Source organism: Corvus kubaryi, unplaced genomic scaffold (genome assembly GCF_017639235.1).
Source record: "Corvus kubaryi isolate FWS band 111438036 unplaced genomic scaffold, C.kubaryi_AGA036_p1.0 37232, whole genome shotgun sequence".
Taxonomy (NCBI): Eukaryota; Metazoa; Chordata; class Aves; order Passeriformes; family Corvidae; genus Corvus; species Corvus kubaryi.
The window spans coordinates 1,202,460-1,228,579 of record NW_024581066.1 but is presented as its reverse complement, the minus strand read 5'-3'; the positions used below and the strand labels follow the sequence as shown (position 1 = coordinate 1,228,579).

The 26,120-nt window shown below is 41.3% G+C and overlaps 1 protein-coding gene across 2 annotated transcripts in view; it reads right to left on the bottom strand.

Moving 5' to 3' along the window:
• Window positions 1–8,302: 8,302 nt before the first annotated feature.
• Window positions 8,303–26,120, bottom strand: part of KCNK17 (potassium two pore domain channel subfamily K member 17) — a 30,722-nt gene continuing 12,904 nt past the window's right edge. For both annotated transcript variants that reach the window (XM_042022931.1, XM_042022930.1), the window contains exons 2-5: window positions 22,414–22,528; window positions 13,325–13,491; window positions 12,027–12,195; window positions 8,303–10,274 (exon numbers count right to left, since the gene is read on the bottom strand). In XM_042022931.1, coding sequence (XP_041878865.1) covers window positions 9,979–10,274; window positions 12,027–12,195; window positions 13,325–13,491; window positions 22,414–22,528 — 747 coding nt within the window. In that variant the 3' untranslated portion in view covers window positions 8,303–9,978. The remainder of the gene's footprint in view (window positions 10,275–12,026; window positions 12,196–13,324; window positions 13,492–22,413; window positions 22,529–26,120) is intronic.

The window sequence follows — 26,120 nt, the reverse complement described above, 5'->3', positions numbered from 1 at the left end:
AGTCTTACTTCTCCTTCCAAGACTGCCAGCCTGTGTTGGGCCAGAATACAACAGTTATTCCAACAAGATAAGCCTTTATTTCCTTGTGGAAAGTAATACAAGCTTTATACTTGCTAGGAGGGTTTCCTGGTATAGCGATACCAATTGAAGTTACACTGGCAAATACTTCCTTGTGCTGATAAGCTTTGAATTACTCCAGAAACACATGTTCTTACAACACGATCTTATGTTCCCCCATTCTACTTCACTGTTCTTCACAGACATACCCTACTGCATTCCAAATCCTGCTCCTACCATATGGTGCACCCGTGTGTGTCTGTGTGCAGGCAGAATTTCATCATCCCTCATTTCTCAGGCTAAAATTGCCCTGAGCCAAAGCAACTTGCTGAACTGTACAGCAAGTTAACAGACATCTAAACCAAGCCCTAAAGTAACCCTCCCATGCCCATCTGAGTGAGGGCATCAAGGGCTGCAAACTTGAAAGTTACTGCCTGTGTTTGTTAGAGTGAATCAACAGGTTGCTCTGCAGGTCTCTGACTGACCTCAGATACAAGGTCAGTCACAGCAGACACTGCTTAATCAGCTGGCTTTGCTCAGAAATATGATAAGGGAGGGCAAGGCTGGGAGACACAGCTCCCATTGGCAGTCTCTGACAGCTCCCTTTTATTGCAAAGCAAATGGTAAGGAAGATTATAGGTGAGAAACGTGCTCAGCCACCGACAGCTGGACTTTATTTCTGCACGTCATTTATTTGTGTAATGGCATTGCACAGTTGTTCCAGATGTATGTACAGCTACATCCTTTAAAACAGATCATTCAGGTCTGATGTAACTTCACTGAGCTTAGCAGCACGAACTATGTTCTGCAGTTCTGCATTGTAGCTGGCATCCTCAGGGCTCTCCAGTGGCAATCACTTTGTAGGTGCCTCCATGCTCTATTTAGCAGCTAGTGACCTCAAAATTGCTACTAGCTACTCAGCAGGTGAGCACTTGGGATTTGGGGCCAGGATTTCAAGGCTCTGTCCCACCTGAAATGTAGCTGCTATGTACCTTGAGTTGAATCTTTTTCAGTCTCTGCCAGTAGACTTGTCCCACTCGGTGCAACTATTTAACATTCACAGGAATGGATCCTAAACGACAGGTTTTCACAACCCCCACACCTTCAAAAGTGAGCTATAGATAGAACCACTGGCTCTCTAATTCTGCAACAAATATTTAGCAAAGGAGACTGAGAAAGACCAACTTCCATTTAGCCTGGGGCCTTTACTATCACATAGACTCAAATCCTTTGATTTTAATCACACAGAAATACGAACACACATTGCTTTAACCTAAATGACTTCCCTAACCATTTAGCTGCTGGCTGTTTTAAGGTGTCTCTGTTGGGTTTCTACAAACAGAGAAGTGGCAGGTAGATGTTTGTCTCTGCCAAAGAAATTGTGGCTGAATTCTATGTGGAAATGCCAGTCAGCTACTTCTGTATTTATCCTTTGCTGTTTTCACTTCTGCTTGTTTTTCAAGCTCACATGGACAACTCCTTGGTACAGAAATGTTTCTAAGTACTGCCACACATTATATGAGGAACACGTTTACCATTCTTAGGGCTAAGGGCTCCACTATGGGACAAGTCCATCTAACACCAAGATGTTCTTATAGTGCCTGAGAACTAACAAGCATTCAGACTCATGAGAGCTAACGCGCCGACACCTTGTGATGGCAATTCTTCACACCACTGGCTACTGCTATCCAAGCACTGGACTATTCTTTTGCTTCCTATTGTAGTAATTCCCTAAGGACTAAATCCACATAAAGATTTACACACGTAGTGATTCATGAAGCAAGGGAGAGGGTAGCTAATAGTTCTCTACCTCACAGCCAAGTTAATAATTTATGAGCAGTGAAACAGCTTCAAGAGTGGCTGAGATGGCCTGCCCATGAACCTTAAGTAGATGGCAATCATGTCAAACTGCTGGCCTGCCCTACCTAAGTCAGAATAACGACTTGAAAATGGATCCCTCCTTCCCAGATACCAGTCCCAAGCACTTTATTTCAATTTTTTTCAAGACAGAGCACTGGCTTTACACTTAACATTTGGACCTAGTCCAGACAAAGGCACTTCACTATGATTAAAAGTGGGGTTCACCTGTTTGGCTTTTTTTTTTTTTTCCCTAGTTAGCTTTTTAGATTTCTTGGTTAGCTCCTTTAATCGTTTTCTGGATTCAGTGAATTCCTCTGTTAGCTACTACATGCATAGCAGGGAATATTGTACCATTGTCCTGAGAATTAGAGGTTATATAAGGGTGATGCAGATAGAGTGGTAAATGTCTTTATTTGTGAAATCATGAAGAAATTCTGGGACAGGTTCTAAACTTCAAAAGTTTTAGTCCAGAGTGATAACAAGAGCATTATGCAGTACACTCTCTTGTGGCTACTAGCTGTCATCAATAATTTTATGTCACATCAAAAGATATCCTCAGATTCAATCCTTGTGCCTTCAACTCATTGCTCAGCTGAAACATTTTGTTCTGAACTCAAAAGGCAACACTATCATGGAACAAATAGCAATAACATTCAGAGCTGCTGGATCTCAAGAGAGATCCATGGGGAGAACTATTTCTGGCTCAGTTCCCAGGGTCACTCATTGCTGCCTGGCACTTCCTAGATAACTACAGCTAGCATTCTCTCAAAAGGAAGACAAACTTGTGTGAAGCCATCACCACCTTCCTTCAGGCTTTTCCTGAAGATCTGAAGTGTTGCCATTCCTTCAAATTCTCCACATGCCAAATGAGCTTGGAGCATGGCTGCAGCCTGCAGCTGACAACAAAAGCTTCAGCTTTCCAGTACATTACAACCAACCTGAAAGCAAACCAACCACCTGAGACTGTCTGGACCCCTTACTCCCCTTGTGGTAAAGACCAGGAGATCAGAACTGGAGCAGATACTGGGGACTTCTCAGCCCTCCTCAGAGATGGGATCCTATAGTTAACACCATTAAGAGAATAGAGCAGGAAAAGTAGTTCCTGCAAACCCTCTGCTCCTGCCCCTTCTCTTTGCACTACATACAGTCCTGGTCCCAGCACAGTAGAGAAGACTCTGCTATGTGTAATTCTTCCTGGCACAGGAGAAGGGTTTGAGCACACAGGGGAAATACAAGAAGATCAGAGCTGAGTTTGGCTCAGGAGTTTTGAGGAAACTAATGCAGGATTAAAGTTGGTTAGAGCATGGTGCTAATAATCCCAAGGTTGCAGGTTCAGTCCCAGTATGAGCTATTTACTTTAGAGCTGGACTGGATGGTCCTTGTGGGTCCCTTCTAACTCAGAATATTCTGTGATTCAAGATTAAGAACACTGATTAGACAGAAGCAAGACCAGAAGAAACAACGAAAAAGAAATGGTTTATGAAGAAAAAATCATGAAATATTGTTTTATTTGCTGGGAAAGCAATGGGAGCCATATGGGGAACGTGCTGTAGGAATTAACATGACCATAATATAATTTGGAACACTAGCAGCACCTTTTCTTTCTCTCTTTCACACAAACACAGACATGCAGTGTTGTGCACTGCAGTAACAGTTCAAAATTCAAAGGGCAGACATAGAAAAGTATGATTTTTGGAATCCCTGGACTTAAAAGTGCTGTAAGACTTAAAAGTCCTCTCATCCAAACAGTGTCAACACTTCAGTCTCCTTATTAAGTAATATCTGAGATATGGCTTTATTTTGGGTGCACCCAAATGGGTTGTGTTGCATTAAAGTTTTGTCTTACATCCACTGATTGCTAAGGAGAAATTCTGCCTTATTTTGAAGCCCCAAACTAATCAAACTCCTCATTGTGCTTTGTTGACGGCAAAAAACCATATAAACCAAGCAGCCAAGCACTCATTATGATACTTAAAGTACATCAGGCAGTCACCCACCCCACTTGCCTTCTAGGAATATATTTTTCTGTACTATACTTTGTAAAAATTGCATTTTTATGTTCTAACCAAAGCTTAATCAATTTTTTTTTTAAACCTATATTTGGAAGGCACCCTGTTTATCAGTTTGAGGTGTAGAGGATCATTAGTACCACAGTACTACTCTAAGTCAGCAGATCCAAAAGAGTAGTGGGTAAACTGAAATATTTTAAAAACAGCTTTGCAACTCCAACCTGTAATAGAATTACATATCAAGTAACAGCAGCTGTGGTACACTCATGACTTTTAGATCAGTGGTTATTCAAATTAGGTTATGTCTAATTTTTAATTATATTGAAAGTTCCCTCAATGACCCATTTCTCATTTACCATAGTCAGCTGGGCAAATGCTGCCTCGCTGGACTTCTCCTTGCCTCAGTTAATCCTTCCTTTTCGATCCTATCCTTACTGTGTTCAGTTTCCACACCTGTATCTTCTTTACTTTTGCCTCTGGTGGCTGGTTTGTACATCCCTTAATTTATGCATTGGGCCTTCCTATTCACTCAGATATATGAATGTCTGCAGCATGTCCATAATCACTAACTAAAAACAGTTGGATTCATTAATTTAAGACATAGCTTTTAAAGGCACTACCAAAAAAAAAAAAAAGAACCTAATCAAATTTGATAACCAGGTTCCTTAGGAATGAGTAATAAACTCCACAGCCTTCTCTCCTCAAAGTTTTCTTTTCTGTTATTTTCCTTCTCTTTCTGTTTTTATCTGTTATAGCTTTCTTTGGTAAGCATGCTCTTGTTTTAATTTAGAGATTTTGGAAACTTGTATTACTCAAGAACTAAATCTTATGGTCCAGTGATTTTAACTCAGTACCAGCAAAGATACAGGTTACATATTACCATAAAATTAAAACATTTTCAAAGCCTCTCTAACTTACACTGCATTGCTTCTACCCCAAGAGGTAGCTCCAGCACCTAGACACAAGCACTATAGATCTATCAATTTTCTACTGGGAATGTTTTCTTGTACAGCTTCCCTTAAAAATAAAGGTACCTTAGCTCAAAATTTGAAAGGAAATAAAAGTTTTGAAGACCACATCTTCATTTATATTAACACAAACAGTTTAAGAGTACGATAATCCACACTGCTACTGTCTCCATGACAGCTTTTCAATGGCTCTTACTGCAACACACATTGACTTAAGAGGTACCAGAGATCCTCTCTACCTCTTTAGTACTAGCTTAAATGTTTATCAGTTTATCTCTGAAAAAAACCCCCACACCCTAAACATCCAGTTAAATCTCACTCCTGAGAAATGAATACTTTTCAGGGCACAGATACTGTCCCATTGTAATCACCCATCTTTCTGAGAAACCTCTGAATCTTGGCCCAGGACCATGCAGCATGACAGCCACCCAGATGTTCAGACCCAATTCTAGTTCAACTGTAAATTTCCACATACTTATTTGAGATATTAAAAAGAGAGACAAAAAAAAGAAGAAACATTCTAAGACCAAAAAGGTGCTCAGGGGCAATCACAAAAATTATCTGCCCTGATGCTACCTCATCCCCAGCCAGGAGTACTGGAAGGGGACACACTATCAAGCACACAGTTCCCTAGGCCATGGCACAGCAGTACTGAAACAGATCATTTTTTTATTGCATCCACCTTTTCCATCAGCCAGAATATTTATTTACATGGATGACAGGCTCATATTATAAGACCTAAATACATTAAAATTTTGTCCTAATTCAACTGGTAAGTAGCCATCTGTACCAAAGCCTCTGCTTTAGAAAGGGTAAACCAAAATGAGGTTTGCCTTACCTGACATGTGTCAGAGATGAAGCATCAAATCCTTCTTCTGGTACTTGTAGGCAGGTAGATAACATTGACAGGAGGCTATACCAACCTGAAAAGCTGAACATTATTGCACATTTTTAGAATGGCACAATGGCATCTAACATATGGACAAGACACCCTCCTTCTCCCCAAATAATTGTACTTGCTCTGTACCACCCTTATAAAGTGCATCTCTGACTGTGAGATAAAAAATAATTAGCATCTACAAATTGTAGGAAGGTCTACCACACCTGCTGACACTGCAACCTCGATGTTAATGGAGACAATGTGATCTCTGGACATCATCTGGTCAAATGCCCCTGCTCAAGTAGGGTCACCTAGAGATGTCTTTTGAAGATCTCTAAGGATGGAGACTCTACCACCTCTCTAGGGAATATGTGCCAGGTCATCCTCATGAAGAAGTGTTTCCTGGTGTTCAGTTTGTGCCCATTTCCCTGTCACAGGGCACCACTGAAAAAGCACCTAACTCCATCCTCTTCACACCTTCCCTGCAGATATTTAGACACATTGATGACAACCCCCTGAATCTCCTCTAGGCTAACAAATTTCAGTTCTAAACTGAGCTGAGATATAAGTTGTAAGATGAGATTTCATCAGCCATGCACTGCAAGTAAAATGACATCCTGGAGTTTTTTTGAAGCCATAGACCATCATGGGAAAAGAGCCTCCTTGTTCTAGTCTAGGGACCTCAAAATATTGTAGTCTACTAGACAAAAGCTGTGCAGTTCTGAGCACTCTGTACTACGTTGCTGTAACATCCTGTTACGGACTTCTGGACACATCTCTCCCCAAGGGGTAAACATCTCTTTTGGCCCAGCGAAAGGAGCCATAAGAAACACTGAGGCTGAAGCCAGAACTTGTCCTTGATGTAGGGGAGAAAGGCCCCTCTCTATTCTCTTGCTTCAAGGGATTGATTTCCTGGGAAACTGTATAAAGGTCAGAAGCACATTATGCTCTATGTGATTGTGAAAAAGCCTCTGGAGATTGATGTTACATAAATATTTATGACTACCACTACTAACCAAACCTGTTTCCAACCTCTGCTCTTCCCAAGGAAGAAAACAAGATAATAAGGAAAAATTCACTTGTGAAGAATAAATAGCAGCAGTGGAAGTCTAATTTGAAATTGCTAATGAAAACTGCATACTTATCCGAACAGAAAGATATTAAAAAAAAAACAAAAAAAAAACAAAAAAAAAAAACAAAAAAAAAAACACCAAAAAAACCCCAAGGAGCATCTGTAATTTTCCAGTGCAGACTACAGAAGACTGCAAGTCAGCTGTGACAGAATGCTTTTGTTTTCTTTATTTTTCCCCTTGAGAAGATAACCTTTTTATATTTTGGTATAGTAGACACATTGATGATGCTGTTTTTGTGATGCTGCAAAATTCCACTTTCTTCTCATCCCCCTGGGAACAAATTCATTCATATCATTTAACCACAACACATCTTTATAAAGAACAGAAAGACCAGAGGCACAGCACTTTGTGAGGACTCAGATCTAACCTTATCTATTGTCCACATCAAAAGCTAGCTGAGAGGAATTGTCAATAAAAGGATATTCATGAGAGACAACATGCTAATTCATTGTCAGAGAGCCCAGGCAGAAATAGTATTTGACTCATTTATTCCTAAAATTTTTGGTGATCCAAGATCCAAGCAAGCACTAGCAGCTCTGGAGGTATGTGTGGCTTGCCAGCAGTTCCGACGTGTCTCCCATAAAACATGGCATATCAGACTGTGGGTGGCAGGACTCTGCTGGTGGTGAGATGCTGGGCAGCAGGGCTGCAGAAGGAAGGGACTCAGAAAGGATGCCTAGGGCAGGTATGAGGCATCTTGAGACCCAGCCACATGCCTAAGTCTGTGGCTGAACCCTCACATACAGTGGAAGCATTGAGATCTGCAAAAGGTTTTTATCCTTTTTTCCCAAGACTATTCTTTGAGTTCCTCTCCCTTTTATCTCTCAGAAATGTGTAGTAGCTGCCCAAAGGCACGCAACTCTGTTTGCTGTTCCGTGGGACCAGGGTGCCTAAACTTCTGAAGTACTTTTGAAGACCCCGTCCACAGTCTAAAGATACATGGAAATATGAATTAAATGAGATTAATACAGTAGACATTCAAAGTCAAAAGAGGAAACTCTTCTCAACTCTTTCATAAGCCTTCTCATCAAAGAGTAGAGTTAGTAGAAATTCCCAGAGTCTGTGACATTTCTAGTAAAAGCTGAAATAGATTTAGTATAGTCATTCCCGTGCTTTGATAGTAGTAACTCCTGTTAACTCCTGGGCATCCAGATTTTACAATACATTTAATACTTACTAAGTTTTGCACATGAAAAAGGGTGCAAAGGATATGCATTAAAGGGCATCACATTTTATGAAGTGGAACTGTAATTTACTCATGTTGAAAGAAACACACTTTGTTCTTCATGTAGGCCAGTAAAACCTACATGGTGTATCCATCAGTGAAAATAAGCAAGATGAAACATAGAAGGAACAGAAAAGTTTATGCTAAAGGCTGTTAAAGAAATCACCCAATTTTCAAAAATTTGAAATGTATTTATTTTGCATCAGTATGATCCAAGAGGTCCACTGTCTCCCTACCTGATCTCTGCTGCCCATTCAAACAGTATTTGAGAGAACATTTACTACTGTGCAATCAGAAGAAGGTCAACAAACTAAATTTCATTCAGCTTATCCCTTTCCTGCACTTTTCCTGTAATCAGTTCCACCAGATATCAACACTCAGACTGGCCTATTCTGGAAACACTTCTTTCACATTATACGTTTCAGAACTTGTGTTCATGAAGACTGCAAACTTTTCACTCACTCCATTTCTGTGAATATAGCTATGGATATTTCTAATACCTCAGTCCCATAATTCCAAGAGACTCTGTTTTCAGTCTTTTCTCTACCAACCACATGGAATCTTGGTTCATTGCAAAAGCTGAAGGCTCAGCCAAATACTTCATTATGGTTTGCTGCCATGGTCAAATTTTCAAAGTTAATGCTTAGGATGCAAGTAGCACAACAGGAATAAGAAAATGAGAAGAATAGATAATGAAAGACAAATGGCACCAGGAGTGACTCTGTTTCACCTTTATAAGTGACATAATGTATCAAAAGATTTTTGAGAATTTAATGGAATTAAAAAAACCCAACCAAGTTATTTTTCATGACTGACACAAAGGCCAAATAAGCATGTCGGGCATTCCGCAGATCAAAGACAGTTGTGATTATATATAAGATGTTAGGTAGAACAGGTACCCTAATCATTTATGACATGAGAAGTTCATCAAAATAGCATCTCTTGATCATAGAAGTTGAAGAATATTCAGTCTGTTTCTAGATTAGAGTAGCCCTTGTTAATACTGGCCATAGGAAAATGGTGGAACCACTGACACTTAAAATTGCCTCTAGTCCTCCTTTTCTGACTTCCAAGATGTGGCAAAATACAAATCTAGCTAAACGAACTGTCACATTTAGCTGATGACATTTGGTCTACAAAATACTTTACAAAGGATGAAGCCACAGACGTTCTGACGTAAGGAACGCTTACTTACTTCTGAATACCACTTACTGCTGAAGTACTTAGTCTCTTTCTATTAGCAGACTTCTGACATAGAAATTACTTTAAAAAAATGGAATGGTCTGTTTCGACCAGGCACCTCTGCCTCATTGCCATCCCTGTACAAATGATCAGAGAGCAAAAGTTTGTTACCACCTTTCACAAGCACAAGTACATAGGCGATGTGGCACATTTGCCATGACTGCCAGATAGCTTTAAACAGTGCTTTTCATTTCTTTTGGCAACATGCTGTTTATTTCTCACATTAAATGCCACTGGCTTTTCTGGCTGTGGCATCTGCAAAGTGCCATATGTACAACTAGAGGCTGCAAGAACCTTGCATGCAAAGAAAAAGACAACAGCTAGTGTTGCTCATGGATGTCAAAGTTTACCTCATAGATTGAGGTGGGAGGGCAGATAATATTCCCATAAATCTACTTTTGGCTTAGAGTCCTGTTGGTAATTCTTGGTGGTGCTGCAAACGAAATGTTCTGTTGTCATTACTCAATTCAGAACAGAAGCATTTCAAGCTCAATAAGCAAACTTTCACCCCATTCACAGGTCAGGGCAGCTCCACTTACATATTTCTAAATGGTTTGTCTCTGGTGCACTAAAACCCACAAGACAACAAGGGTATTTTTCTTCCCTAGAGGGCTTCTGTAGGAGCTGTGTAGGAGTGAGATTCAACCGGTCCTTTTGTTTTTGTGTCTTTGTCACTGCAGGTTTCCGCACTGTGAAGTCCAGTCATACTATTTTTGTTACCATCCATTAAGTCTTCTGCCATCTCCTTGTTCTTCTTGCTGCATTGACAGAAGTCACTGGAGCTCTCTAGAAGGTTGATGCAAAATTTGATAACCAGTGCTAGCCAGGCCATCCCAAAGAGGATCCACAGAGAGATTACATTCTTGTACCAGCCTGGATAGGTGCGATCTGGGTTCATCCCTACAACAGAATCACCCAAAACATTTCTACATTGGATCAAGAGTGCCTCAAAGAAGACATTACACATAAAGCAAAGACAGTTGAAATATCACTTAATACTAGCGATTTCTATATAAAACACAAGTATGCCATCTACTTAGCATGTGAACAGGTGTTGTAAGTATGTTTCACAACATGTCAGCATCTGCCTAGTACTCCTTAGGAATTGCAAATATTACCATAAGAAAGAAAACTAAATCCCAAATTACATCGATGTCAAAGTGAAATTATTCACATTCAAGCACACAGTTTAATTTCTCTACTTAGCACCACAACTTTGTATTAGCATGTAACAGGGGTCCCTGCAGGCAGAGAGGTAAGCAGGTTTTACGTATCAGTGTATGCATCTTGTTAAACCAGATATAAGTATGTGAGAGAGTCTCAGAGTGGGAGAAAAGAGGCCTGAGTAGTCCTAAATCCTCCAAGAACAACCAAACCTTGGAAGACAGATCGAAATTATCACTGGCCTTCTTGGCCACAAAGGCACTCTGTAGGATCGTGGACAGCTTGGTGCCCATCAGGACTGCCAGGTCCTTTTCTGCAGAGCTGCTTTCCAGCAGGTCGGTTATTCCTCCCAGCTCCGTATCATACTAGTGGGGAAAACAGTGTGATGGTCACTTGAACCTTAGTTTTGAGACATAAGCCACACACAGGATTGTAAGGCAAAATTGTTTAGCCTCTACATACCATAGCTGACATATTCAATTACTGCCATACCAAACCTAGCGTATCTATGGCAGTATTCCAGTTACAAAGGTACTACACAGGTGAAGGCACACCTGGAAGAGGAAGGAATGCCAAATGCATTACCAGAAACTGAGAGAAGTACAGCTGCTGTAACACAGAGATCAGCAACATATGTAAAACCAGTATAGGAAAATGCTGAGCTGCCCCAGCTTTTGTTAAGTTCCATCTGGCTACTCCAAGCTAACTTTATGCCAGCTTATTTCCATATGCCTACACAAGCTCTAATCATAACTTTGATGTGTTACAGACAAGTCCTGAAGTAACTGCCACTACATTGACTAGCAAGTTGATAGCAAGTGCTATGAAGAAAATAGCAAATCCATAATAGGATGTTTCAGTCTTTCTGTCTCTCAGGAATTCAAGGGTGCATGCGTTTCCATAATCAATTTGTTTTTAACAAGAAAGTCTTTATCAAAAAGGTGTGTCCTGTGTTTCAGCAAATGCAATGGGTGGGGATCCAATCCCATTTCCTCTGGCAAAGAGTTTTGGCATCCAAAACTAGGTAGTGCCTGCTGCCTGACAGTCTACACCTAAGTGACTTAGGCTGCCTTTTAGAAAGCAGTTATCTAGGGTTTTGACAGAAGAAACAGTCCCTGTCTGTTAATAATGATGCAGTGGCATCTGCTTAAAACTAATGGCTGCTGATGCACTGGAGTGTGATAAGTGTGCCCTCAGCAACTACAGTGATTAAACCATAGCACTCCTGCCTGGTGGTGTGGTCATTCAAGGGACAGGCCACTTCAACGCCACTCACTGACTGGGAAACAATGTCTTTGTTCTTCCACAGGTAGCATTGCTATGGCAGAAATCATGTCTTCCCCAACCTGTCAAATGCCCACCACAACATACTGATCATCATATCTGCGGATTGCTACTGGTGCCAAACTGCCACGTGGGGAGCTTTGTATGTCATGGATTTGGCTATGCTGTTCAGGAGGTGAAAGCAATGAAATGTGAACTACTCACCTATCACATAGTCTCCAAATCCTATAGTGCTGAGGGTAATGAAGGAATAGTAGAAGCTTTCTTCATAAGACCAGCCTTCTTTGTCAGAGAATAACAAGGGAGGTAGCAGGAGGAACAGTAACAAGCCAGTTACCAGTGCACAGGTCTTCATCAGGAAGGAAGTTTTATTCTAGTAAAACAGGAGGGGGAAAAAAAAGATTGTCATAAGACACATAGCAAGGAAAAGTCCAGCTTGGTTACCAGTTGAAGATGATGAGGGACTCCACAAAAACATACAAACATTCATTGAATTCCACTATAATAAATGGTGTGTCTGTCCCAGACGTGTGTGTTGGCTTTAGTTGGGATGGTTATTTTCTTCAGAGTGGTTAGTAGGGGGTTGTGCTTTAAATTTGTGTTGAAAACGGTGTTGATAATACAGAGGTGTTTTATTGTTGCTGAGCAGTGCCTGCACAGTGTCAAGGCCTTTTCTGCTTCTCACCCTACCCCACCAGTGAGTAGGCTGGGGGTACACAGGAATTTGGCAGGGGACACAGCCAGGACAGCTGGGCCCAAGTGACCAAAGGGGTATTCCATGCCATATGGCATCATGCTCAGCATATAGAGCTGGGGGAAGAGGTATGTTCACAGTGATGGCGTTTGTCTTCCCAAGTAAGTATCATGCATGATGGAGCCCTACTTCCCTGGGAATGGCTGAACACCTGCCTGCTGACAGAAAGTAGTGAACAAATTCCTTGTTTTGTTTCGCTTGCATGCACAGCTTTTGCTTTACTTATTAAACTGCCTTTACCTCAACCCATGAATTCTTTACTCTTCTGATTCTCTTCCCCATCCCACTGGGAAGGGGTGAGTAGCTACATGGTGCTTAGATGCCAGCCAAGGTTAAACACTGACACCCAGTTAACACAAATTGGGCATCACGTTTGTAAGTCTTAAATTCATGCCAGTTTAAAGCCTATTCCACAAATGTTCCCATGTAACTTACACATGCAATTCTAACTATAACTGATGATAAACAGACCAGATAGTCTAGGACTGTGCATAGCTCACATGCTTTATCACTTCTGTTGCTCTAGGGGAAGTCATTCATCACATAATTTCCCTCAATTAATAAACAACCTTATCTGACACCTCATAGGGCTGTCATAAACTAAATTTATTTGCTTCCAGTTATTCCTGAGCATTACTGCCTTTTTGGTCAAATAGTCAGCCAGGCTGTCCTTATTAGTCATAGGATCTCAAATACCAATGTCCTCAGTCTTTTATTTCCTTGAGACATACCTGTCCACACCGCTTACCTGCCAGTGAAACACTTCCTCTAGGCGACAAGCACAGTGCTGAACCCCAAGCAGCATCAGCTGCCCAATTTCGTTCAGGAGTACAAGATTCAAGGGGATCCCAAAAAGTGCAAACACAATGCAGAAGATTCGACCAACCACAGTGCTGGGGCTCAAGTTCCCATAGCCTAGAGAGGAGAGGAATGAAGCATTAACTCTAAACTATTCTCTGCTTGCCCTCTCCCCCTGGAGGGGTGAACCTCCATTGTCTACAGAAGTTAGGCGAGAAGGTCACTGCCCCAAAAGGACCTTTGTTATAAATAACTCTAAGTTACATCCATTGTTTGTCATATTCTATTGTGGGCTGGAAAATAACATTTCTTTCCCTGCCAATTTTGCTTAGTTCCTTTTCCATTTACCAGTGAATTTCCTCTCCCCTATCCACTGCCCTGGCTGGGATCTGACGTAAATGCAAACCTTCCGTTTAGTTCAATTTTTGTAAGCATTGTTGGCATGGGGTTTGCTGGTAAATGATCATGCATGGCTGTCAGATGGCCTCTGAATCACAACAGTGTTTTAATTATAACAACCACCATCTTCTACCTTTGTCCCACAGGACTAGTGAACTTAACACTGCATCCTTGCTTATACTCTTTTGCACCACAAGTACCAAATATATCTTAAATTATCAAAATTATTGCCCAGAGTCAATATACCTGGAGAACTTATATTTAACCTGTGTAAAATACATCAGTTTCAGACCCAAAGAAAAATAAAGTGTTTTAAGTTTTGCCTCCTTCTTCTAGTCATGGGAAGTGGTCTAATAAAAGGTCCTGCTCTGCAAGCACAGCCTTGCTTGTATCCTCAGATCATTCTGTCTTCAAAATCACTTGTCTTTGTTGCCCGCACCTTCTTTTTAAAATGTCCTGTAAAATTTGCAGACTTGCACTTGTAATTTCCAGTGTTTTATGCCACAAGAAAGTCAGATTTAACTAGGGTGTACTTCACAGGATGCTTTCAGAGATAGAATTAGCAGCACACCACAAGCATTAAAACAGTGCCTTAGCCAGTCAGAGACCTACGGCCTTAACTACAATCCAAAATCACCTCGGCTCATTAGAGATTGGTGTATGTCCACATAAGAGGTTATCTTTTCACCGCAAATAAGTAAAGTTTATCTTTTCACCACAAATAATGCTATCCCCTCCCAGCGCCACCCAACCATCGGCACAGCAAGCACAGAGGCTCTTCCCCTAGGCTGCCTTTCTCAGCTACTGGGTGCTGTAGCCTCAGGGCAAGCGAGCAGTGCCCAGCAGGGAGAGGCCCCAGGGTTGGGCTCTGTATCCCAGATAAGTGAGAGTGCAAACATCTGTGGTTAACTCCAGAGTCCTGTTCCTTCACTAACCTCTGTCACATGCCAGCTGCAATAAGCCACTGACCAGCAGCGTAGAAATGAGTGCAACTATGAGCTGGGGCTATCTACACGTTCTGTGCCAAGTTTTTGCTAACAAAAATATCTCACCACAGACAACTCTGCTGTTAACTGCACGGGTGCACCGGCAACCTATACCCAGGAAAAAAAAGGTCCGGGGGCAAACTATTCCTAAGTATGAACCCCCACAAACTCCAAATTTTATGATAGGGAGAACATCCCCTCCAATAATATACCTCCAAAGGAGCCCCAGAAGCCTGTCCCTGGGAAGAGAGGAGCACCCCCAGAAAGAATGGGATGCTGTTATGTAACTAGATGTTTTGAAATACAGTGAAACAAACGGGACTAAATTAAGACTTCATTCCAGTGCTACTTTTTTGTGAGCAGCTTTTCAATGTTAATGCACTTTCCCAATGATCGCTAATTTCTGCCAGCTTTCACCATTTTTAGACTAAAAAGTGTGGTAAATGAGACACGTAGGCAAGTACATCTGGTAGATGACCCCTTCTAAGTGAATTATTGAGAGATGTGTCTGGTGTGATGCATTTCACACTGGCTGTGACATTTCAGTGAACTAGTTCCAATTTTTCTTTTATGAGATTAGGGTGTTTTGTGGCCTAACCTGGCCCAGCAGATAGTGCTGGGGGGCATTTACTGTAGGGCTGGAGGCTGAGTCACATACATTTATGGCTAGTTATTCCCATGGTTGTTTTCCCCCAAACCTTCCCCTTTCCTGTATCTAGTTTCAAAAGACTGTGTAATGTCTTGGGCAGCTCTTTTTACCACAGCTAAGTTTCTCTGCAGGAAAACATAAGTGAAGAAAGGCCCATGATCTCAGGTCACTGTGTGAAGCACAGCAGCCTTCAGAATTGTGGTGATGCCACACAGTGCTGACTGGAGAGCACCTAAAGTTAACTTGTATGTTACAAATTATTTAGAGTGAAAAATTGAACGATGTAGGGAGGTCTAATGTGCACAGTAAACCCAGCCCTTCAGATACCAGATCTGCTTTGCATTCAATTTCTCTGGCTCCCTTTTCCCTTAGACTCAGCAGCTTGAGATAATTTTCTGAAGACTTGGTACACAGTTGCTGTACATATGCCAAAAAGCCATGCCCCACCAGCTTTTTATACAGGATACAAAGTATAAGCAAACAGCACAGGAGAGATTATGCAAAATGGCCAGAAATTTACTCCTGGGTGGTTACATCCATTTGTCTTTGCACTAGACAAAGAGATGCCAACTTAATTGTATATAAACCTCAATTGTTACAAAACTCAAGCAGGAATGAGAAAATAGGACTTTCCCTCTTCAGTATTAACTGGTGTCTTATATCATCGTGGGCTATATATTAGAAGATCTGAACCAGATTCAGAAACTAAAACTACACTGCCATTTGTGTCACATCCCTCATGAGCCTGCTGCTGGGATGTCACCTGGCACATACCTGAGCAAAGCAGCACTGAAGAATGATGACTAGAAAACTGCAAAGACATCAAAGTATGTTTCCACTGAAGCAGCTGGATTAAGGGCATGTATAGCTCCTCTCATTTTGAAATAAGGCGTAATATAAGTTAAGCTTCTTTAGAGGAAACAAAACAAGAGTGGTTTTATTTCTAAATGTTCATAACCATGTGCTTTAACTCATGTGCTTCTGTTACACACATTAAGTAATTCAGGATTTTTTTTCATGCTTTCCCATTCCTGTCCATAAAGGATTCAGAAGCCCTGTAGACTTGTTAAGAAGATGAAATTTATTAGCAAAAGATCTTTTAATTCACAGGACAACACTTGCAGTGCCCTCAGTTAACTGAGGCAGCTGCAAATTCCTGCTACCCACAATAAGAGGTTTGTTTCACTCCTTTTCTCACTGCCCAGATATAAAAGAGTATTTTCATCAAAAAGTGCTTAGAACAAAAAGCATCTATCATAGGCTGAAAAACATCTGAAAATTTACCTAAAAATTTCATCTGCAGAAAAAAACCCCAGAGTTAGCATTAAACCAAATCTCCCCAAAAATGCGTGTGAATGCTAAAACCACTGATAAAGCTACTGGTTAGAAAACCAATTCTTGTTTTTTCAAATCGTTTCTCCTACCTGAAAGTATACAAACCATCACTTTCTACAGAAATAGTCTAATCCCAAATTTACAGATTGCTCTTGTTGACAGTATTTTGCTTTACAACCTGGCATCCATCTAAGCCTGTGGGCCAGGTGTCCACTGTGCAGTTCACTGAGGGGTGTCAATGCCAGAATTACTTTATTTTGCATTACACATTTAAATACTCAGATAAAAACTTCTCTGCTTGGCAGTTGGGGCGATGTTCAGTGAGCCACATTCCTGTCCTCCCAGGCACTGGAAGAAGTTAAACCCTTGAACTATCCAGCTCCTCTCACCACCAGCTCCTCCTCCAACACTCTTCAGGAAATCTAAACTTGTCTTTCCTTTGTGATCTTTACAAGTGATCCGGATGCTTTAATACAAGAGAAATTAAAGGTTTTTTTAATGAAAAATTCAAATGTTTCACTGAGGAAAAAAAAAAAGAAAATTCACTTTAGATTGAAAAAATGTCTTTGTGCAATTGAAAGTGGAAAAACCCCAAACACACCTACTGAACACTCACACAGCCTTATGGTAATGTTTGTCTGGTTCCTGAAAACATGAGCATGGTCCCAGCTTAGGTGGAAGGTGACCCTGACAAAGCCCTCATTAACCTGCTCTGACCTCATAGCTGACGGCTTTAAGCAGACAGTTGCACCAGAGACCTCCTGAGGTACCAGGAAGCCTGAATTACCCATGATCTTACAAGCATTAGGATTTTCAGAGGTCATTTGGTACCACCTACATTCACCTGAAGATCAGCAAGTCAGGGGTTCCTATCCTTCCTCATACTTTGAATGTCTCCATAAACTACATAACTACATAAAACAGATTAACCTGCTTGGCTTCTCAAGCTTTTTGTGAGATTTCACATTATACCCACCAAGTCTGCCCTAAGTTCAAGAACACTTACCAGCTGGACACAGCTAAGGACACCTGACATGGGAAGTCACAGTTATTTCCAATACACCCATCCAGGGGGGATGCTACAGGCTCCCAAATGTAGAGACAGAAACAGGACACAATGCCACAATGCTTGCATTGACTTCTTAGTTTTATGATTAGAACAAACAAAAACATTTGAAGAATTTGATTTTAAAAGCTAGTGGTTGCAGAATCTCAGGAACTGTGTCCTATATGGGGAAGCTCATTGGAACCCCGGCAGGTTGAACCAGGGCAGAATTATTAACACTTTTAGCCCTATGAAGTTCCAGGTGACAGTAAAATTTGGTTGCACACTCCTTCAGTGAGTGAAAAAAATGCTTCAGAGGAGTACTGCAGTCTTTTATTTGTGCTGTGTGTACACTGGAAGCTGTATAGTGGGCCTAGTCTCAGCTGGGTGAGATGGCATGCAGTCAGGAAAGCAGACCACATTTCCAGTGCTCAGGAGATAGCTTAGAGGATGCTGCTGTGAGTGGCTATCCCCACATCCACCTCTCATGGAATATTGTGCCACATCCTACTTGGCCAAGCCTGTAGAGCAGCTCTTCCAGCTGTCTCAGGGCAGGGAAAAGATCAATACATCAATAGTGGTGGCTTTTCAGCAGAGAACTCCCCTACACAAGAGGTTCTGAGGTTCACAGAGGATTCAAATATTAAAGTGGTCCCAAGCTGTTATTCCAGATTTTAACTGGTTTGAGCCATCAAGTTAGTTTAACTGAATTCCCCAATGGACTGTCAGCCAGCAATGGGCAGAAACCTGGCCATTTCTTAGGAGCTCCACCAGACACTGGGCAGCACTACAGAAGGTCCAGGTCTTCACAAAACTCTTGCTGGCCCAAAGCTTTACCCTACCAGGATTTCACAGCCCTGAAATTGCTACTGCTTTTTTCCCCCTGCACTGGAATCCTCTCTGGCAACTACTCAGTGTCTGTAACAGTGTGTTAATACCATCTCTCACTGAATAGCCTGATCCACATCTCTTTTGTTATCTCCCAGTCCTTTGGGGTATTGCTTTTAGGAGATATGTACTGTGCTAACCAGAGAAGGAAAGAACAGGAAGAAGGTATTTCCCTTCTTTTCTTCATGGTGAGATGTTTTACTTGTCCCTTTTTATATTTAAAAAAGAGCCCTTGAAATTCATACAACTGAATTCTGGTGGCTTTGCCACCAGAAAAAGGTCATACAGCACTAGGCAATGGCATCCATCCACCCAGTATTAAGTGGGACGTTCAGGCTAGAGTGGACAATATTCCTCCTACTCTCAGGCTTGCACAGACGAGTCAGCCTCATCACTGACTATGGAAAGAGCCTTTCCCTAGTACCTTTTCTGAAATTACACCACCCTGTGGTCGTTTGGCTTTAGGAACTTTCATTTTGTGCCCCATTCTGAACTTGCTTTGACCTGCTAGTCCAAACTAAGTAGGAGGAGAGTAAACACAGAAAAGAGAGACTTTGTGTCGGCACGGGATAAAGAAGTCTGAGAGATAAAATCAGCAGCAAATTAGCTTCTCCTTCCCTAATCATGTTTAGTACTACAGCTCTACAGGAACTTTGAAGATGACCCTTCGAGGCATTGGAGAAAGGGTTCTTCTGGAAAAATCTGCAGAAATGAGATAATATATAAAATCTGCCATGATATGATATGACAAAGCCAGCAAGGAAGAAAGCACAGAAGCGTAACAGTGGGGAGAAGGAATCAGCAGGCAGACAGGGCTGCCCATCCCAAAAGTTACAAATGCAGTTCCATTCAAATGATGAGATTGGCCGAAAACTACATAGGCTTTGGGCACTTCTTTAAACAAGAGATTTTAGTTCATACCTATCTGTTCTTTAAACCTTTGGGATTGAGGTACCAACTAAGTCCAGCCTGCAGGTTAGAACTCGCTTGTTTTTAAGCAAAGTTCACATGCTGCTTTTAATCATTAGTAGGGAAAATAGATGAGGCTCTCATTTATATGGAAGAAGGACACCATGCAGAAGATACTGCAACAGGAGACATGGGGATTTAAAGCTTGTCACTGGAGAAAGAAGCTAATGCTGCTCAGTTGGTGTTAATGGGGAAAGAAGTTAACATCCCCTCCTGTACCCTGGTGAGAAATGTTCTGGTAAGGACTTGAGTAATGGACGAAGCCTTCTGAGGGGAGTTAAAGCACCTAAAGTAGAATACAGAAGCTGGCAGACCAGAAAGAGCATCTCAAAGGCAAGTGATGAAGGTAAAAGTGATAGTGGCTTTGGCAGTGCTGTTTGAGAAGACTAAGGGAAGGAGTCACAAAGATGTTTTATCGCATAAGAGGCCAGCAAGGCATGAATAGCGTTAATCACAAAGAAAAAATGTGGAAGAGAAACAGCCCAAAGGACTTGCAGCAGCTGGAACACATGGAATAGAGACCACTCAGATTCTTAAAAATCTTTATATAGTAGCCCTAAATTCCTGAGAATCTCTCCTCTCCAGTATCATCTTAGCTCTACCCTTCCTGAACTCATTTGCCAGAATGCCTTGGATTTTAACTCCCATAGGCTAATCTTGTGCAGCTGGATTTGCTTTCATTGGTTCCATAATCACAGCCTGAGATAAACTCTTCCTTGCCATGTAAGAACACTAAAACCTCTACAAATCCTCAAGAAGCCTTCTCAATTGTCATTTATCTCATTGCCATACCTTATATATGAAGCTTCCTATTGTGACTCACCCCTTTAAACGTCATTGAATTCTTTGGAAAGGAGCTTGTCTCTTTACTTGACATCATCAATTATCCTTCCCAGTCACACTGTGGTATCCTCAGTGAGGCTGAACCCCTCACTATCTCAAGAATTTGCATAAAGAGAGATTATGATAACAGACTCTGGGTGAGGCTCTGTGAAACCATTTGTAGTTTTCTACAACACACTGTTATTGAAAGAGTGTTATGACACTAATCTGTATGCAACTAACAATTTAACTTGAAAAAGCAAAATGAAGGGTCCAGTTGTCTGCAGTTCTCTGCATAGAAATGCCTTGTATGGCATTCTCAAATCCACAACTGAAAAATCATGAACAAGTCCATAGAGTCATAGCATCAGCTTTAAAATTACAAGATGAAGAGCTGCAATACTCGGTTCTTTTCAATTTTCAATTGCCTCTGCTATCAGCTCGGCTGTGTCATGCCCCGTCTTGTCTTCCTCCCCTGCAGCCATCAGGGTGAGGAGTTTACTTAAAAAAAGAGGGGAGTGGGGGGCTGGGGGAGGGAGAGTAGCCTAGCAGCTACTCTTAGTAGAAGAGCAGAAATGGTTAGTCTAGATCTCTGCCAACATCACAAGATTCTCTTATATTTTAACATGATAAATTTGATTCTTCCTGAATATCACTAATTTAAACTGGCTGTGGTGAAACAGTCACTCTGATGGCTTAGAAACTCATCAGGATTCACTACTGCGGCAAGCAAAACATCTCTGAGCAGATGGTGCTTTCTACCAAAGGCGGGAAGGAACTGGCCAGGCTCTGCTGGAAACCCACAGCCTGTGTAACCCTGTCTGATGAGCCTCCACTGCCATCATCTGGTATAACCCTCGCCTAGCAGTACAACTGAAACACACAAAGTGTGGTCCCAACCAGGACAATGCATGTGCAAAAGAGCAGGACAGAAAGATGTACTGAGTCACAGGAAGATGACACACCACCACTCACTTGTCTCCACCCCCACAAAAAACCCACAAAGCCTCTCTTTCGCTGAGCTCATGCTTGGGGGCTTAGTGTTCTGGAACCAGAGTATCTTCAGTAACAATCAGAAGTCAAAAGAAGGTTTCCATTTGGGTACAAAAAGGAAAATTCTTGATTTTAAAATATACTTAAAATTGAAGAGAGCTGACAAGTCAAGAAACCCATGAGGGATTTTTGATACTTAACAATCATGTCTCCACATACTCTCCCCTCCATGCTTTTTTTTTTTTAAACACTAGGTCACACCACAAGAAAAAGACATCAGGGCAAGTTATTAATGGTTTTGGGGGCAGGGGATATAAACTGACAATAATTAATAGCATCTGCCTTAAGTAGCTCTGTACCTAGTACATTTGTTTGTTTCCATTTCCTCTCCCCCTACTTATTTCCATCATTTCTTTGTGACTTTGCATTACCCCATTTGCTGAAACCTGAGTCAACTGAATTGTAATGTTTATCCAGCTATTTAACTTTCACTTGAACAAGCAGGTCCTCATCTAATACAGGCAGTAATAAGGAGAAAAAATTCATAAATTTAGTCTCTGAAGACACAATAGCCAGTATTAAGAATTTTCCAAAACCATTCTTGTCCTTGTGACAGGCAAAGCTCATTTCAATGCACAATTCACCTCAGACCTCTCAGAGTGCACACAGCTTGAGAAAGTCCAGGCAGTGCAGCACCATTAAGTTCAGGCCCCAGAAGCTGCATAACTTAGTAAGAATATGTCCTGAGCTAATTATCCCTGTGTCTAATCAGGTAGAGATCATTACTGTGCGGGCACTGACAAAGTATTCCTAGGGCTAGGTTCATGGGTGCTTCCCTACTTGGCTACTGCAAGCTTCAGGGAACTACATAGTGCTGGAGCAGCATCTGAGTGCAGGTCCTCATTCCCACTTTTCCTACCTATGAGGTGGTCCCATAAGCAGGGAACTCTTACCAACGGTTGTTATTGCAGAGATGGAGAAGAAGAAAGACCCACTGTAGTCCCACCTGCCCAGGCTAGTGGTGTTTCCCTGGAGGGTTATGCCACTCTTGTAGGCTTGGATGATACCCTGCAAAGAGACAATAACATGAGATCCCACAAACCCCTTTAAGGCAAGTTCACTTGACTGGCATTTCCACTTCTAGCTGGTAAAATACCAAACTACAACCACTTCTGATTCTGTTGTTTCCCTTTTAGGAGAGGAGATCTTGTGCCTTAGAGACCAAAGGGCTGCAAGGTCAGAAAAGCCAAAATCCAGCATATTGCTTCTAAGAAAAGGGCATCTACAGTAAGAAATGAAAGTTGCATGTGCACATGGTAGATTATAGAGATAAATGTGGAAGGGATTGGAGGGTAAGAGCTAGCTAGAGAAGGCCTAGACAGACAGTAATTAAGACCACCTTACGACATATTCATTATGAAAATGAAATGTTTCCAGATGGGCTATTCCAATGGCAGCAGTCCCAGGGCAGCAAATAGACATGCATATGTAAATGATGTAAATATGTAAATGATACAGATCCCTTGCAGGGGATCCCCCTGGGGAGGAATACATCTGGTGTGTTATAGGAGACTGAGACTACTCAGGTTGGCCAAAATGACCCCACATCAGGACTACAAGTGTGAATGAATGGACCAGATTAGCATTATGCCCAATTCTGTTCAATCCTCCTGGGAAAGACCTAGAAATCACTAGCTGAAGTGTGCAGAGTTATGTCAAAATAAGACATCAGATGTCTTAAAAGTGCCCATGTCTGACTATGCCTTCCCATGCCAACAAAATTAATGACTGTTGTGTCCAAAACAACATTATTCACAGCATGTACACTAAACATTTCACACTGACACTTCCCCTGACAGTTGATTATCCTTGGATGCAAAAGTGTAGCCAAGAATACATAAAATTCATCATCTCTGAAAAAGACATGCAGATACTAAATAATACTGTCCCTATTCTAACAAAGGCTGCTAATAAAGCTTTTCACCACTGATAAAAGGAATCACACTCAGATTTTCATCGGTGGTTTTACAAATATGTTGCAGTTTATACATCCACCGAACAAACTGGCATGTCAAACCTGCAAAGCAAGGAAGTTTTTTCCCATTTTACTGATGTTATGTGCTCTGCATAATTTATATGATTTATATAATATTATACAAGGCTGTGAATTAAAAACTGTTTCCAGGGTCCCAAGCAGCAGCTTAACTACAAGGATCATGATCTCTTTTCTCTAGAGCTACTAATTCTCACACTAAGACCAAGGAGCAGCTCAGAGATCAACACATTCTTCTAATCAATAAACACTGTTTGATAGTGCATTTGCAGAAATATCTTGATTTACTCATAACTGAAGGCAACTTAAACCCTTCAGGGCCACATTATAATCTATTAAATTCTACATTATGAGACAGAGCAGAGAGTCCATGCTCTGAGAAGGGCTAAAGACCACATTATGTTGTATTGCATTTTGCTTCCTTCTGTGAATTGTCGCTGTAATGTGAGTGAGCAACTCAAAAAACAAATTTGTATATAGCAATAGTGACACAAAAGAACCAAGCCCTGCTTCCCTTCCCCATGCAGCTACCCCTGGGGAAAAAAAAAAAAAAAAAAAAAAAAAAAGAGAGAGAAAAGGTTGTCTCAGGAAGCCCCCAGCAATATTTGTTTTGAACAGTTGTGTGTAATTCCCCCACCCGTTGCTCTTCTCCCAGGTCTGGTGTCTGCAGTGAGGTTTGTCAGGTTGCATGGGGTGCACGCTGACAACACTTGACCTTTGGTTTAAGAAGTGTAAGAAACTGCAGACAATGGCCTAGACAGGAATCAGTTTGCACGAACATAAAATAACTCCCAAAGTAAGTCAAATGGCAAGAGACACTGGAAATTTATACAGATGACCTATTTTTTTCCTCTCCAGAAACTAGTAGTTAAAATTGAAATAAAAAAGCATTTTATTTTCCTCAAAATTTCCTTCTGTAAACTGTGATCTCTGCAGTCCTAAGTAGTTAGTCTTGAACAAATACATAGCTGCTGGACCAGCAACAGTCCAGTTCTCAGATTAATTTATTATCAGCTGGATCAGAGACACTTGAAAAACTTAAACATGAAGCATGTTTGTTGTCCATTCTCCTGCCTGATGTCCTGCTGATACAAGCTCAGCAGTTGACAATATTACACACAACATCATGTTTTAAAAGTCAGAAACACTTAAGAACCAGAGAGGATTGCAAGAACCTGTGGCTGAACTGGCCCAAGAAAATGGAAAAATCTTCATGCAGAAAAGGGAAACAAAGAGCCTGCAAAAAACATTATGTGAACAAGCAGCAGTAGCCAAGCCTTTTAATGTTTAATTTCACATCTTCGTACCACTTCTGTTCTGCCTGGTTTAGAAGCAAGAGGCTGAGAAGTTGTGAGAACCCACACCAGCTTTGCAGTGACTTGTAACAACTCAGCATCCCAGGGTCACTGTTAACTTGCCCCAAGTGGTGATGCTCCTGCCAGGAAGCACAGGATGTGTCTTGAGGCTCTGCAGACAGGCCAGAATACTTGCCCTAGATGGCATGGTGACCTGCACTGCTGTTAGGGGGAAGGAAGTACCACGTAACCATCACTCACTGGCAAAGAGCGAGCCCTGAGCCAGCTGTTTTCTGTTTCTGGTACAGAGGCACTTGCTATGCTTGCCGTAGGCTCCAAGACCCTTCAGCAATAAGCCTCTAGCATTTCTTTGTTAAATTGTGTTATCAAACACCCAGCTAATATCATTAACCATTAGGCCCACCTACCTGTCGAAGCCAGCCCAATGGGGACCACTGAATATTCATACAAATCAAAGCCACTTGAATAAATGAACACTCCCAGAAGAAACAATCAGTTCATTACTGATAGGAAGAAAGAGCTACTGATGTCACCCTTAAAAGGGAAGATTCACAGTGGGTGGAAATAAGAGTACAGGCTTTTGCTTTTTCTAAAGTAAAAAATGCTTTATTATACTATCTAAAATCAACCTTTGACATAGCAACAATGATGACAGAAAATTAAAGATTGACTCTCCTGAGAATGGCAGAACTAATGGAGCTTGCCTTCCTGCAGATGTGCCCATGGAGGCAGATTCATGAAAGAGAAATCTATAGATAGCTATTAATGCACAGAAATTACTTCTGGCACAGGAAGTCATTGGATTGCAAAGTCCTGAAGGCTGAGCAAGCATTCAGGGAGATATCAGTGAATACTCTCCTTAATTTACTATGTTCCTTTAGACTTTTGCTTTTGGCTATTGGTCTTTCTCATAGAAAAATTAAAAATGGTTTATAATTTTAGAGAGCACAGGAAAAAACCCAGCTGATAAACGCTCTAGCAGAACAGCTGAATTCTCCCTGCTTTTTCCATTGAAGAGGTGTTGATACGTCTCTGCTACTGATTTTCAAATAAACTTCAAGTACATTTTAGCCTGTGGATTCATGGTGTACTAAAGAGTACAGTGAATCACACATGTTGCATCGTAAGTGCTTATTCTCCTTAGCCAGCCTTTTTGAGAACCAGAAACTTAGTTTTACTTTATGATTATTTGAGGTGAAATCCCAGGGGTTTTCCTTTTTCTCTTAATTAGACTAGTGATTTATACAGTGTCTGCCTCAAAACCTAATGCATTGAAAGGCACTAGTAGAAG